The 16,707-nt window shown below is 37.3% G+C and overlaps 1 protein-coding gene across 2 annotated transcripts in view; it reads left to right on the top strand.

Moving 5' to 3' along the window:
* Positions 1 to 10,302: 10,302 nt before the first annotated feature.
* Positions 10,303 to 16,707, top strand: part of RFTN2 (raftlin family member 2) — a 139,574-nt gene continuing 133,169 nt past the window's right edge. The window contains exons 1-2 of one of the 2 annotated variants that reach the window (XM_004468470.5): positions 10,303 to 10,383; positions 11,638 to 11,784. In XM_004468470.5, coding sequence (XP_004468527.2) covers positions 11,646 to 11,784 — 139 coding nt within the window. In that variant the 5' untranslated portion in view covers positions 10,303 to 10,383; positions 11,638 to 11,645. Of the gene's footprint in view, positions 10,384 to 11,083; positions 11,785 to 16,707 lie in introns of those variants that run through there. The other variant, XM_058300412.1, reaches the window with a different exon arrangement.

Consider the following 16,707-nt stretch of genomic DNA (forward strand, 5'->3'; position numbering starts at 1 on the left):
TATTGCTTCTCTGCTTCTTGCACATAGTAAATAATGTATACCCTTCCATCTTTTCCTTCTTAAAAACAAGGACCCTCATTAATTGTCTTAAATTTTAACAAAGTGACTTTAGATACTTAAAAGAACCAAAAAGACATCTATTTCCACATTTTTTTTTCTTTTTCTAGAGGACCCTAATGCAGAAGCCACATGGAATATGGTTAAGGACATGGTCACTAGAGCCAGACTGCTGACTCAAATACTGGCACTGCCACAGACCAGCTGTGTGACCTTGAGCAAGTTACTTAATCTCTTTGTGTCTCTGGTTCCTCATATGTAAAATCAGCATGATGCTGATAGTATCTATACCCCAGGGGGTTGTTTCAAGGACTAATCAAAATATATTTAAGCACTTAGAAAAGCAACTGGTATATCACAAGTTTTTATTATTAGTTTCTTCCCTTCTATTTTGCATATAATCTAAGGAATGATCTCAAGGTCAAGTTTCAGATTAATGCTATTATAAATCCCACAAATCTCAGAAAGCATAGTTAGTGAGAAACAATAATACAAGGTTTGGAATGAGATATTACATAGACCAGATGTATTACCATAAGCAAATCGCTTAAACTCTGAGCCTAGTTGCTTCATCTATAAAAGAAAATGTTCCTGTTTCCTAAAGGCTGTTGGGAGCAATATACCAGAAATTAGTTGGCTTTTAAATGGGGTTTTATTAGGTAAAAAGCTTACAGTTCTGAGGCTGTTAAAGTGTCCAAATCAAGGCATCAACAGAGATGCATTTTCCCCTAGCTGCAGCTGGGACATTCAGGCACATGTTGGTGGCATCAGAATATCCATAGCTATGGGCAATTTGGCGGCATGTGCTCATCTCTCCACCCTCCTCTCGGCCTCGTTGCTTTCACCTTCTGCCCAAAAAGGCTTCCTCTCAGCTTCTATGTTCTGTTGATTCTCGCTTCTGGTTTCTGGGGCCTTCTTTCTCAGCTTCTGGGTTCCTCTCTGTCTCTGCAAGTTTTTTCTCTGTCTAAGGCTTTTTGTACCTCCATTTATAAAGGACTCCAGTAAGAGGATTAAGAGCACCCTGGGTCTTGCAATCTAATCAAAGGCCCTTAATTGAAGTAATTTAATCAAAAGGTATGACCTTTAATAGGTTTACATTCACAAGAATTGATTAGATTTAGGAACACAATTTTCTGGGAACCACAAAAGCTTCAAACTGCCACAATAACTATACCTAGAACATTGTTTTGTTTTGAAGATTAATGATACTAATTTAGGGAACATTATAGTTCATAGTATTTAGTATCTATCCCATCTGCTAGCACGTAATTTCTGGAGCACATAAACTGATTTATTCATCTTTGTGTCCCCCATAGTATCTTAAATATATAGTAAACACTCAGTAAATACTTCTTGTATTATTGTTGCATTTATTCCTTGAGCAGGGCCACTTAAAATAGATTGGATTTTAAAGTTACTATTATACAAAAGCTTTTCTCTGTAGGAAATGAGTAAGAGACACCTAATTATCTCTTAGAAGAACTAAGATTTTGGTGAACTCAAGTGACCGAAACTTCCCTAATTAAGGTTCAATCATTTCAATCAAGGACTGAGCCCATCATAGAGCATAGACAAGAATTCACTTCTCCAGCCACATACCAACCTGCACTTGAGGAAACCATTTACAATCAGAGCTATTTGTTATCAATACAGAACTGCAAGTTGTCCCTGCAATTGCCAATGGCAACAAATATACTTCAATAAGCAAAGAATGACTAACAGTAAAAAACATTTTTCCAAAAATTCATCTTAATTACTCAGTATATGAAAAGGATGGGGAAAAATAACTAGTAAAGGATTCTCTATGGAAGTAAATGTGGCTGTGACAGTTGAATATTGGGGAGGGAGGGTTGACTTAGATCAATATCCTTCCTTTTGTATTACTAGTGCCAAATGGATCAGAATTGAACAAGGCAGGAAAAACTTTTTTAAAAACCACACAGAAAACAGAATATTTGTTTTAAAAGAAGAAATATACTATTGAAAAAATGTAAATTATTCATAAGGACAAGATGGACAGGCAGAAAATTTCTTGAGTAAAAATGTTTGTATAACAATGTAGAGGCAGCAGATCAACTTCTGGTATGACAGCATGACGAGCTCCTCAGACCCCACTGCCCAGTGAAACAGGTAAAAATTATTTTTAAAAAAACAGCCATGTAGGGAAAGCAGATGTGGCTCAAGCAGTTGGGCACCCACCTACCACATGAGAGGTCCTGGGTTCGGTTCCCTGTATCTCCTAAAGAAGACAAGCAAGAAAGCAAGCTGGCCTGTTGGGCTAGTGTGGTGAACAGACACAACAAGGTGAAGCAACAGGCACAAAGAAGAAATACAATGAGAGACACAAAAAAATGGGGTGGCTCAAGCCATTGAGCACCACAGAGAGCAGACAGCAAGCATATACAACAAGGGGAAAGGATAAATAAATAAAATAAAATCTTTTAAAAAACAAAACCATATATCAGGGAGCAGGCAAGATGGTGGCAGCATAAGGAACTCCAAGAGTCAGCTTGTCCTACAGTGCAGTTAGAAATCAGACAAAGCTATCTAAATCACCTATTTGGGGGACTCAGGAGACCAGAAGAGCATCCTGCAAAATCCTTGGAAGAATTGAAGAAGGACAGTGCCCATCTGCAGTGAAGATTCATAAGTAGAGCACTCCACACCACGGAGGCAGGAGTCCATTCCCTGCTGGTGGCTGAAGCCACCTCAGGAGTTTCATCAGTTCCTGGGGCAATGTGGGCAGCTTCCGCCTCCACAACTTACAATATCAAACTCATCCTTGTTCCCTATTCCACAATCAGCAAGGGAGAAAGGACAAGAAACATGAAAATGAGCTGAAAAAATTCAGATTGGCTAAACACGAGCCACTATAAATTTCCAAATTAAGTTGAAACAAATATCAAAGAGGGGCTGTAACACAAAGTCAATCAAGTAGAAAGCCCTAGACTAAACACAGAAAAAGGGCTAAGAATAAATACATCTAGTAAATCGGATGCTGAGACAAAAACAAAAAATTGCAATCCATACCAAGAAACAGGAAGATATGGCCCAGTCAAAGGAATAAACTAAGCCTCCAGATAACATAAAAGAGTTGAGACAACTAATCACAGATGTTCCAAAAAATCTCCTTAATAAATTCAATGAGATGGCAAAAGAGATTAAGGACATCAAGAAGACACTGGAGGGAAGCAGACTTGGCCCAATGGATAGGGCATCTGCCTACCACATGAGAAGTCTGCGGTTCAAACCCCGGGCCTCCTTGACCCACGTGGAGCTGGCCTATGCATGGTGCTGATGCGTGCAAGGAGTGCTGTGCCATGCACATAGGGGAGCCCCATGTGCAAGGAGTGTGCCCCATAAGGAGAGCAGCCCAGAGTGAAAGAAAGTGCAGCCTGTCCAAGAACGGCATCGCACACACTGAGAGCTGACACAACAAGATGACGCAACAAAAAGAAACACAGATTCCCAGTGTTGCTGATAAGGATAGAAGCAGTCACAGAAGAACACACAGGGAATGGATACAGAGAGCAGACAATTGGGGGGGGGGGAAGGGGAGAGAAATAATTTTAAAATTAAAAAAAAAGAAGACACTGGGTAAGCACAAAGAATTTGAAAGCATATGTAGAAAAATAGCTCTTATGGGAGTGATAGTCACAATAAATGAAATGAAAAATATACTAGAGGCTTATAACAGTAGATTTTAAGAGGAAGAAGAAAAGAATGGTGAGCCTGAAGACAGGGCTTCTGAAAGCAAACATGCAAAAGAACAGATAAAGAAAAGAATGGGAAAAATTGAACAGGGTCTCAGGGAATTAAATGATGGCAAGAGACATGCAAACATATGTCTCATGGCTGTCCAAGAAAGAGAAGAGAAGCAGGAAGTAGTAGAAGGAATATTTGATGAAATAATGGTAGAAAAATTTCCAGCCATATTAAAGGACATGGATATCCATGTCTAAGAAGTGCAACATACTCTCATTTGAATAAATCTGAACAGACCTACTCCGAGGAACATACTACTCAGAATGTCAAATGCCAAAGATAAAGAGAGAATCCTGAGAGCAGCAAGAGAAAAATGATGCATCACATACAAGGGATGTGCAATAAGATTAAGCACTGATGTCTCATTAGAAACCATGGAAGCAAGAAGGCAGCAATATGACATATTTAAGATACTGCAAGAGAAAAACTGTGAACCAAGGATCTTGTATCAGGCAACACTGCCTTTCAAAAATGAGGGCAAGTTTAGAATATTCACAGTAAACAGAAACTAAGTAAGCTTGTAATAAAGAAACTAGCTTTGTAGAAAATACTAAAGAGAGTGCTTCAGCCTGAAAACTAAAGACAGGAGTGAGGGGCTTGGAAGAGAGTCAAGAAATGAAAATTGTATCAGTAAAAGTAACTAAAAGTGGAAAAAGAGTGGAAAAACAAGACATGACAGATAAAACCCAAAGATTAAAATGGGTGAAGCTTATACTATATAAAATTGAATGTTAAATGGATTAAACTCCCCAATCAAAAAAAAAAAAAAGGAACTGATTGGTGGAATGGATAAGAAAATACAAGCCATCTATATGCTGTATAAGAGATTCACCTTACACCCAAGGATCCCAATAGATTGAAAGGGAAAGGCTGGAAAAAGATATCCCATGGATGCAGTAACAAAACAAAACAAAACAGAAACTGGAGTAGCTATACTTATATTGGATGAAGTAGACCTTAAAAGCAAAGCTGTTACTAGAGACAAGGAAAGGGGCAATTCATCAGGAGGAAATAATAATCATAAATATATGTGCAGCTAATTAGGATGCCCCAAATTACGTGAGGCAAACACTGGCAAAATTGAAGGGAGAAATAGATGTCTCTACAATATTAGTTGGAAATTTCAGTACATCACTTTCGTAATTGGATAGATCATTTGGGCAGAGAATCAATAAAGACACAGAGAGCTTGAATAACACAATAAACAAAATAAACCTATAGGTATATACAGAATGTTGCACCACAAAGCAGGAGGATGTACATTCTTCTTAAATGCTCGTGGACTTTCCTCCAGGATAGAAGACCATACATTGGGTCACAAAGCAGATCTCAATAAATTTTAGAAGATCAAAATTATATGAAGTATTTTCTCTGATCATAATGGAATAAAGCTATAAATCAACAGGCAGAAACAGGAAAATTATAAATATAGGTGGATTAAACAACACACTATTATTTAACCAGTGGGTTAAAGAAGAAATTGCAAGAGAAATCAATAAACATCTCAAGACAAATGAAAATGAGAATACAACCAATCAGAATCTGTGGGATGCAGCAAAAGCAGTGCTGAGAGGGAAATTTGTAGCCCTCAATCCTTACATTAAAAAATAAAAGCTAAAATCAACAACCTAACTACACAGCTGGAGGAACTAGAAAAAGAACTGCAAACTATGTTAAAGCAAGCAGAAGAATGAAATAACAAAGATCAGAACAGAAATAAATGAAATTGGGAACAAAAAAGCAAACAACAGAATTAATAAAACCAAAAGTTGGTTCTTCAAGAGTATCAACAGGTGGCAGACTTGGCCCAGTAGTTAGGGCGTCCGTCTACCACATGGGAGGTCCATGGTTCAAACCCAGGCCTCCTTGACCCATGTGGAGCTGGCCCATGCACAGTGCTGATGCATGCAAGGAGTGCTCTGCCACGCAGGGGTGTCCCCGCATAGGGAAGCCCCACGCGCAAGGAGTGTGCCCCATAAGGAGAGCTGCCCAGAACAAAAGAAAGAGCAGCCTGCCCAGGAATGGTGCCGCACACACGGAGAACTGACACAAGATGACACAACAAAAAGAAACACAGATTCCTGTGCTGCTGACAACAACAGAAGCGGACAAAGAAGATGCAGCAAATAGACACGGAGAACAGACAACCGGGGTGGGGGGGTAAGGGGAGAGAAATAAATAAATCTTTAAAAAAAATTTTTAAAAAGTATCAACAAAATTGACAAACCTGTAGCTAGACTAACAAGAAAAAAAAAAAGGCAAGGAGATGCAAATGAATAAAATTAGAAATAAAAATGGTAACATTACTAATGACCCCACAGAAATAAAAGAGATTATAAAAGGATACTATACACCAACAAACAAAACAATGTAGATGAAGTGGAAAAATTCCTAGGAACATATGAACAACCTACACTGACCCCAGAAGAAACAGAAGACCTAAACAAACCAATCACAAGCAAAGAGATTGAAACAGTAATGAAACAAGTCCCCAAAATGAAAAATGCAGGACCAGATGGCTTCACACATGAATTCTATCAAGCATTCAAAAAAGATTTAATACCAAACTTACTCTTCCAAAAAAATACCAAACTTACTCTTCCAAAAAAATGAGCAGGAACTCAAAACTCATTCTATGAAGCCAATATCACCCTAATATCAAAGCAAGATAAAAACATTACATGAAAAGAAAATTACAGACCTAATTCCCTAATGAACATGGAAGCAAAAATCCTCAACAAAATACTTGCTAATTGAATCCAACAACATATAAAAAGAATTATTCAGCATGATCAAGTGGGTTTTATCCCAGGCATGCAAGGGTGGTTCAACATAAGAAAATCAATGTAATACTTCCTTAATAAAACAAGAAAGAAAAATAAAATGATCATCTCGAGTGATAGAGAAAAGGCATTTGACAAAATCCAGCACCCTTTCTTGATAAAAAAACATTCAAAAAGATAGAAGTCAAAGGAAATTTTCTTAACATGATAAAGTGCATACATGAAAAAAACCACAGCTAACATTGTACTCAATGGTGAAAGACTGAAAGCTTTCCTGTTGAGATCAGGGACAAAGCAAGGATGCCCACTGTCATGACTATTGTTCAAAGCATTAGAGATTATAGCTAGAGCAATCAGGCAAGAAAAAGAAATAAAAGGCATCCAAATTCGCGATGATATCATATTATTTTCATCCCAAAAAATCTTACAACAAAGCTACTAAAGCTAATAAGTGACACAATTTGATAGTTTGTAGAGGAATTTATGCCACAGGGTATTGTAAACAACTGAACAATAAGATAGCTATTAGTGGGACTTAACAGCTGAGTATGGTCAGAAAAACCAGAAGAGAGCCCTACCAGTACCTTAAAGCTGTGCCTTCCTGAGCAGCAACATTCAAGACTTAATACTAAAGCGATGTGATGTGGGGGCATTTTTGGTACTTGGAGTTGTCCTGGGTGGTGCTGCAGGGACAGTTACCTGACATTGTACATCCTCCCGTGGCCCACTGGGTAGACTGTGGGAGAGTGTGGGCTATGGTGTGGACCATTGACCATGAGGTGCAGTGGTGCTCAGAGATGTATTCACCAAGTGCAATGAATATCTCATGATGATGGAGGAGGTTGTTGTTATGGGGGGAGGAGTGGGGTAAGGGGGGTGGGGGGTATATGGGGACCTCATGTTTTTTTAATGTAACATTAAAAAAATAAATAAAGACAAAAAAAAAAAGGACTTAATACTAGGGCTGGAAGGAAATGGGTGTGGTTCAACCAACTGGGCTCTTGTCTACCATATAGGAGGTCCAGGGTTTGATAACCAGGGCCTCCTGGTGAGGGCAAGCTGGCCCACACAGTTTGCCAGCCCATGCAGGAATATCGCCCCACACAGAAGTTGCCACCCTGCATAGGAATGCCACCCTGTGCAGGAGTGCTGGCCGGTGCAGAGAGCTGGCGCAACAAGAGACACAGAGGAGAGAAAATAAGAAGATGTAGCAGAACAGGGAGTTGAGGTGACGCAAGAGAGTAATCCCCTCTCTTCCATGCCAGAAGGTCCCAGGATTGGTTCCCAAAGCCACCTAATGAGAATACAAGCAGAGACAGAAGAACACACAGCAAACGGACACAGAGAGCAGACAATGGGGGGAATGGGGTATAGGGAATAAATGAAATAAATATTGAAAAAAATACTAGGGCTGGGAAAGAAGGGGATGGAGAATAGACTTCACTACAAAAATCCAGTTATTAAAGAAATAATCAAGCCCCAGAGTGGAGAGACCTGAACCCAGAGTTGCTATAATATATTATCTAAAATGTCCAGTTTCCAACAAAAAATTATGAATCATACAAGCCCTAAATAAAAGAAAGGGAACTATGAAACTCCTAAATGAAAAATAGGGTAGCATCTTCCAGGCCTTGTGTTATGCAATGGTTTACACCAAAAGCTTTATTCCAAAAGCATGAGCAACAAAAGAAAAAATTGATAAATGGGACTTCATCAAAATTAAAATATTCTGTGCATCAAAGGACTTCATCATGATAGTAAAAAGAAAACCTATAGAATGGAACACAATATATCCAATATGGGTTTAATAGTCAGGATATGTAAAGGAATTCTGCAACTCAACAAGAAAAAGCCAATCTAATTTAAAAATGGGGAAAAAACTTGAATAGACACAACTCTAAAGAAGACATACAAATGGCCAATAAGCACATGAAAAGATGCTCTATATCACTAGGTATTAGGAAAATGCAATTAAAAACCTCAATGAGATACCATTTCACACCCACAAGAATGACTACTATTTTTTTTTTAAAGTGTTGGGGAAAATGTAGAAAAATAGGAATACTCATTCATTGTTGGTGAAAATGTAAAATGGTGTAGCCTCTGTGGAAAAGTTTGACAATTCCTCAGAAAGTTAAATATAAAATTACATATGATCTGGCAGTCCCTTATATATACATAAGTATATATCCAAAAAAATTGAAAGCAGAAACTCAAACGGAACTTTGCACAGTGAAGTTCATAGTAGCATTATTTGCAATCTTCAAAAGGTGGGAGAAACCCGAGTTTATCCATGAATGGATAAACAAAACATGGTATATGCATACTGTGAAATATTATTAGCTGTAAAAAAGGATGAAGTTCTGATACATAAGAAAACATGAATGAACTTTGAAGACATCCTGTTAAATGCAATAAGCCAGACAAAAGGACAACTATTGTATGATCTCTGTGGTACGAAGTAATTAGAATAAGGAAATACATAGTGTCAGAAACTAGAATTCAGGTTACCTTGGGCCTGGATGTTAGTAGGGAATGGAGAGTTAATTAATTAGTACAGTTTCTGTTAGGGATGATGAAAAAGTTTTGGTAATGCATTGATGGTAGCACACCATTATGAATGTAATTAATACCACAATCATATATTTGAACGTGTTTAAAAGAGGAAATTTTAAGTATATATACTTTACTAGAATAATTAAAGAAAAAAACAACATAAGACTGTTCAACACAGTGAATCCTAATGGAAACGATGAACTAGAGTTAATAATATAATTATAATAATACTGTTTCAGGAAGCAGATGTTGCTCAAGTGATAGGGCTTCTGCCAACCATACAGAAGGACCCAGGTTTGATCCCTGGGGCCTCCTGGTGAAAAAGAAGAGGAAGCATGCCCGCACGGTGAGCCAGTGCTGTGAGCCAATGCCCATGTGGTGAGCCAGTGCCCATGCAAGTAAGTCATGCAGCAAGATGATGACGCAACAAAAGAGAGACAAAGAGGAGAGTCAAGGTGAAGCGCAGCAGAGACCAGAAACTGATGTGGCATGATTGACAGGGAACCTCTTTCCCCATCAGAGGTCTCCAGGATGGAATCCCTCTGAATCCTAGAGGAGAAAAAATGAGAAGACAAAAAGAGAAATAGATACAGAAGATCACACAACAAATGGATACAGACAGCAAAAAGAGCAGGGTGGGGGGAGGGGAAGGGGGATAAATAAATAAATCTTTAAAAATACTTATATATTGTTTCATCATGTAATAAAGGTACCACACTAATGGAAAGCATTAATTACAGGGAAAACTGTGTGTGTGTATATGTATGTGTACATGTGTATCGGGTATACGGAACTTTATATTTTCTGCATGATTTTTCCATAAACCTACAACTTCTCTAATAAAACCATTAAAAATAAAATTTCTAAGTGCAAACAATTTAAAGACAAATAGGGACAATGAAGAAACAAGAAGACAGTGATCTTCAAACTAAATAACCCACCACTCTTGAGTGTTTTCATGTGAATTATGCAATGTTATTGGAATATCTTCTCAGGTTTCTGCTCTCTAGAATCTAAAATGTGATCAGAGTTCATTTTGTAAATAATGGGGGTATGTGACAAAATCACTTCTTTGTTATTATTCCAAACCTTGTTTTATGATATATGCATATTAACAAATTTATTTTGTGCTATTGGCCAGGGACTCTGCATCAAAGGACGTAACTTGTGATAAGTACTCTACAAAGATTATAACGTTCAACCTTCCTAACAAGCCTATGGAGTAAGTACTATTATTAACACCATTTTACAGAGAAGAAATTAAAATTTAAAGAAGTCAAGTATCGTGCCCGAGGTCACCTCTGTAATAGGCAGTAGAAGTAGGATTTGAACCCAGTATGTCTGATTCCCAGGGCTCACAGTTTTGATGAGTGCATCATACTGCCTAACCTATAAATGGTGAAAAGCAATAAACACTAATGACAATTGGCCCAATATAATTTATTCTTGGCATCAGGTAAATGGCAATTTATAAAGACCCAATGAATCAAATTATTAGTGTTGTTTTGTTTTTTCATTAGGGATATTTTGAGGCCTATAGAAATGTTTTATTAGTAACTATCATAGCCTTCTCATGGTAGAGATTTTTTGATATTGGGAAAGCAAATTCATTACATAACTGTCTCTCCTTTGCAAATAAAAAGTCGTTTCATTAAAATCTTTCTATATACATTTTTTATACCTTATCATTTAATCAGCATACTATGTTTCCCTCATGTGGAAAGAAATTCTCAAAAGTGCTACTGAAAGACAAAATCTTTTTAAAAAAATTTTTTTTATTCCTTTTATTCTCCAGAAAGTTTCCTCTTAAAGTTGACTTTCTTTCTGGAAATTTTTGTTTCCAACCATATTGAGAGTACATTTTTTCATTCCTTCAGACTGACTAGATTCTCTCTCTCTCTTTCTCTCTCTCTCTCTCTCTCTCTCTCTCTCCTGCTGCTGCTGCTGCTGCTGCTGCTGCTGCTGCTGCTTTCTTGGTAGTAGCGGAAAGGAGGGAGGGTGGGAGCAGGAAAGGAGGAGAAAAAACAGAGAAAAAACTATATGCCACTGTGTCTGAATAGTCTGAATATATAACTTTTGCCTTTTTATTTCCTTTTTGGACACCTCTTTTTCATCCAGCCAACTAGGATGGAGAAAGCACTGTTAGTGCCCTAAGCGACAGAACTCTGATAGGGGCTGACTGTAAATTGACGTGGCATGGAAGTTGTCCGCTAAATTGCTACAGCTTGCGTGTTTCTCTTAAGACCAAGCCCAGCCTCCGGAGCTGTAGCTTAATCATGGGCTCAACGACTTCCCAGAAAAATGGATAGAAAAAGTCTTCACCTCCTTTCTTTGGACTCAAAAGTTTTCTTTTTGGGAATTTATGGTTTAGCTGAAAACAAAATCAAAACAATTAAGTTTGTAACTTTCTTTTTACCGCTTAAACGACAGAATTCGCTGCTCTCCCTCCCCTTTCCTGCAATTTAATTCCTTGCAGATTTTGCCATGGGGTGCGGACTTAGAAAGCTAGAAGACCCTGATGATAGCAGCCCTGGAAAAATATTTTCTACCCTGAAGAGGCCACAAGTGGAAACAAAGACAGAATTTGCTTACGAATATGTATTACTGGATTTTACACTACAAGGTACTTTTTGCTTCTATTTTATTTGTTAAATGAAATGTTTAAAAGATAAGACTACTAAATTTTTAAATTGTTGGCTTGTGAACTTTTAAACGGTTCTTCATAATCAGATAGTAAAATCAATCTCACAATAACACTTTGTTCCTTAATTATATTTTGAAAGATTTGTTTTGTTTTGTTGGCTTTTGTTTTGTTTTGTAACACGGCTCATATGTACTCTATAAAAATTAGGGAAAAAATCTTAGAAAGATTTCTTTCATTTTTAAATCAAATACTTATTTTTAGAAGGATACATTAAAAACGTTCAATTTCCAGTTCAAATAGCCATAGCCTTAATGACAGCTTGTGTTTTTGAAAGGGTCTAAAGGGCCCAAGCAAATAGCATGTAGGAAATAGTACTTTTATCAGGTGAAAGATTGTTTGCTGATACAATTTTGAGGTTTCCAACATATTAATTTTTTTGTGGTTGTGCTAATCATTTGGTATTTTATTGTGCTAATCATTTAAAACTAAATTTGAAGTTTGAAAACACAGTAAAAAGATAAAAAGGTAGCCTTCTGTAAAACACTTCCTTTGCGTGGTGCCCTGTCCCTAACAGAAAAACTCCCTGTTCCAGAAAGTGGGAAACACAAATAAACAAGCCCAGATGGCAGCTCTGTGGAAGGAACAGAGGCAGCTGGACTTCACAAATACATTGTCTCTCTTATTTTGGAAACTTTAGAATACCATACAACTGCATGGATAAAATTTAGCTTTTTAAAAGCAGAACTATATGTTTCATTATCAGGTACTAAAAATAAAATGTAGAGAGTCTTGCTTGATGTAGAATTTCCAGATGATAGTAATTTAAGTTCTTACTACAGAGTTATACTTTTTAACTCTAATAAGACACAAATTTTATCAGTACATAGAAATTTTCTACTAACTAATGTTGATCTTAAACACAAATTCTCTTTTTTTTTTCTTTTTTGTATGCTCTGGAAACAGTGCAGCTTTGTGCAAAGAAGCAAGAGCAACCCATTTTTCTTTGTCAAAAATTGAGCTGGCCAGCAAACAAACTCCAAGCTCCCTTCCAGGGACATCATAATGCAAAATCTGTATCTATACTTTAAGCACATTCCCATTTCCATTTTTATCTAAAGCTAAGGCTACCAAAGGAAAAATGTCAAGATTCTTCATCTCCTTTGTATTTATGAAAGTTAAAAATGGATTAAGATGATGGTGATAATCAGATAAGTATCCAAACATGGATTTTTTTTCCTGTACTTTTAAAAAGACCTTTATTTTAGAAAATATTTGTGATATGGTATACCACTAATTTTTTCTGTCAGTTATTTTTAGGATTAGTGTCTATAAATCCACAAGACACAAACATACACTCACCTTAGCTTGAAGAAAACTTGTCTGTTTGTAAAATTTTAGGCCAGAGCCATTTTGATCCGCACTTTAAGATTTAGTGTTTCTTTGCACAATCCACTGTAGGATCATAGGACTTAAAGTAATTTAAAAAGTTTTTCTCATTCATCTCCTGCCAATGATATTAAAAATCTCAAATAAACTTAAATGAATGCAGTCGTCCTTGAATCGGAAAGATGAACAGCTTTCTTCAGAAGTCATTTTTGATTTTGTTGTCATCAGAAGCCCTTCTCTCTGAAAGGAGTATAACTTCTACCTTTCACTCTAGATGTTTGGGGAATTTAATAGATTGTTTTAAATGAAAATGCTGCTTTATCCTGTAGGCATGTGTATAGCGTGCAAATGTTAACACACAAAGCAGGAACATATTTTAACGTTGCACCTGGTTCCTATTTGGTACAGGCGCCTAGTCTCCTGGTGCCTCATTTCTCTCCACCTCTTCCACATGTTTTTATTTTTTCCTATTGCCGTTGCCTCAAAAGCCAGGACTCTGAGCATCAGCCCCACTCCACAAACCACCTCCCGGATCATGGTTTCCCTAACTGTCTTCAGTTGTCTCTGACTTCCACCTGCCCCCCCAGTGCATATAGAAGTGAGTCAAAGGTGGGTTAAAACCTGCCAGCCTTCTGTTTAGCACCAGCCATTCTGTCCTAGGATTGCTCTAAGGAGTATTGAATAGTGCCACCTCCCGCCCTGCAATGCGCAACCTTTCAGGAAATAAAATGCCCTGGTGGCTGTTGTGGTGCTCATGATGAGCCTGACACTCACTTTGTTTTGCCTCAGTTTTTCCAGAGGCCAGGGGACAGACAAAGATAGGAGTAAAGTCCCAGTCAAGGCAAAAGGAGGAGACCCCTTGAAATTCTCAGCACCATGTATTTCTTTTTCATTCAGTTGGTTTCATCCTTCTGTCTCTCTCTCTGTCACACACACATACACAAGTGCACATACGCACAATTTTGTAAGTACGTTTCAGATAATGTACCATAAAATTTGGTGGTGATATGCTTTAGGAGAGTGAAATGTTATTTCTATTTCCTTGCAGAGCATTTCAAAATAACCCCCTTTATTACAGCTAAACTTACTTGTCCTCCACTTCACCTTCTATTGCCTCTCTGCTTTCCCCTTCAAAACTCTACCCCAGAAAATAATTTATACTTCCCAGTCCCTCTTTCTGTTACATTTTTCTCTTCCTTCCTTCCTTTCTCCCTCCCTTCCTCCCTCCCTCCCTCTCTCTCTCTCTTTCTCTCTCTCTCTTTCTTTCTTTCTTTCTTTCTTCCTCTCTCTCTCCCTCTCTCCCTCTTTTCCTTCTTTGGAGCCTTTATTTACATTTCTATGAAAGAGATAATAGCACAGTCTTTAAGGTCTCAAGGCTGTGGAGTAAAAGTCCCTGGGTCTGAATCTAAGCTCTTTCTGTGGCAAGTTAGGAAACATTGCTCTATCTCAATTTCCTCTTCTGTAAAATGGGGATTCTAATGGTGCTTACCTCATAGAGTTGTTTTAAGGATTAAGTTATTTAAAAACAATCAACTTGGAAAACTACCTAGCAGTTAGTAAGTACTTAATAAAACTTCACTATTATCTCTCCTTTGAGGATACCTCTAATTTCCCATCTGACAACTGGATCCCTTTCCTCCTTTAAAACATAGTTCCTCATGAAACCTTTTGATCACCTGTTCAGGTGATTAAATTAATTCCTGCATTTCCACTCTGATAAGTGATAATTAATTATTGGTTATTTATATGCCCACTTCAAAAGTTCATACAAATTTCCCTATCCTGGCCATAAAATTATTCATTTGTGTAACTGTAACTCAACAAATGTTATATGAGTACCTCTTGTGTACGCTACTGTGTTGGATATCTTAGATGGACTTCACTGTAGGTTGAATTTTTTGGAGATTTATGGTTTCACTACAATTTTTGTGATAAGTTTTCTGGATTATTGAATGGCAATGGTTTCTTCCACCATCTAATAACAAGAAAACAATTCATAAATAACTTTTCATTTCCTCTTATTCATGAAAATTTGACGCTGACTAGAGATTTCTTAAAGTATATTTATAAATGTATTATGAGAGTGTTTAGTATGTGTGCACATGTATGTGTGATAACAGAATTTCTTAATGAAAAGCTAAGTTATCTCTGCAAAATGATCCAAAAGAGTTAGTCTGTGAAGGTTTAGTCTTTGTACACTCTCAGAAAACAATCTGAGTAATAATAATTGTTAAGGATGTTTAGAGAATTTAGAACTTTCTGAGTGAAAAGAATTTCTAATATCCTAAAAACCCAACAAAAGAAAAGTTGATAGGTCCTTTAGTTAAATTTTTAGTAGTATTACATAAAAGAATATTGAGTAAAATGTTGCTAGCTTTTAACTTGCTTCAGTATTGTTAGAGCAAGAAATTCTCATTGTCTCTTATTATCATTAATTGCAATAAATACATATTTTGTATGTATTCCGTAGAAGATGTTGGTAAGTACTGTTAATCCAAAAAGGGATAAAACCTAATTTCTGCCCTTGTATTTTTATATTCTAATTGGTTGAACTAGGCAAGATTTTTCCTCAAGGTCAGTAACTATATCTTAGCCCTCTCTGTATCCCCTGTGTCTAGCACATGTTGGGCATGTGATGGATGGTCAATAAATTTCATTAAGCGAAAGAATAAATGAATGAAAAACCACAATACAAGTTACAAGTAGAGGAAATGGTATGCTATAAAAGGTGAATAGGGTGACTTGGAACTTGGGTCCGGATTTTGGCCCTTGAAGAAAAAGTAGAGCTTAGAAAAGCAGAAAAAGATTGAGAAGTTGAACATGATGAAGGGCTAGTGAAGAGAGCAGTGAGGTGAGGAGGTTTGTAGGGGAGAAGCAGGAAATGTTGGAATTATGGAAGGCTCTGATTTCTTGATTAAGGAGTTAAGACTCGAATCTTTGGCTAGTAAATAGCTGTGAAGGATTTTTGAATGAGTAGTTGATAGGTACAGCGAAGTGTTTTAAGAAGATTAATTCTGGTTTGCAGTGGGGAGAAAGGGAGTGAGGAGAAAAGTTAGACGACTGCTTGTGGTAGTCAAGGATGAGGACCTACACGTCAGGGGCAGCAATAAGATGGAATGCCAGGGGTAGAATAAGAGAAATTATGAAAGAGGAATTGACTTAGCCTGTGACTGCCTGGATATGAAGGGACAGAAAGAATGAGGAATACAGGATGACTCTCCTGTCATCGGACTCTGAGCCTGAGTAGAATGTGGAAATAATGATACCTTACAGAGGAAGGGGCATTCCAAAGGGAATTGGTATGAGGTGAATGGTAAATTCCACTACAGACATGTTGCATTTGTGGTGACAATAGAACATCCTGATAGAGGCAGTTATAGATGCATAGCTGGAGATGGTGATTTCAGGGGTGAATTGAAATAGATGAAGCCTTTAAAGGAGAGAATATGGAAAAAACTTAAGTGTCTAAGGGCTGAGTCTTCAAGGCATAGCCACATTGACGACAACTTGACAAAA

Source organism: Dasypus novemcinctus, chromosome 7 (genome assembly GCF_030445035.2).
Source record: "Dasypus novemcinctus isolate mDasNov1 chromosome 7, mDasNov1.1.hap2, whole genome shotgun sequence".
Classification (NCBI taxonomy): Eukaryota; Metazoa; Chordata; class Mammalia; order Cingulata; family Dasypodidae; genus Dasypus; species Dasypus novemcinctus.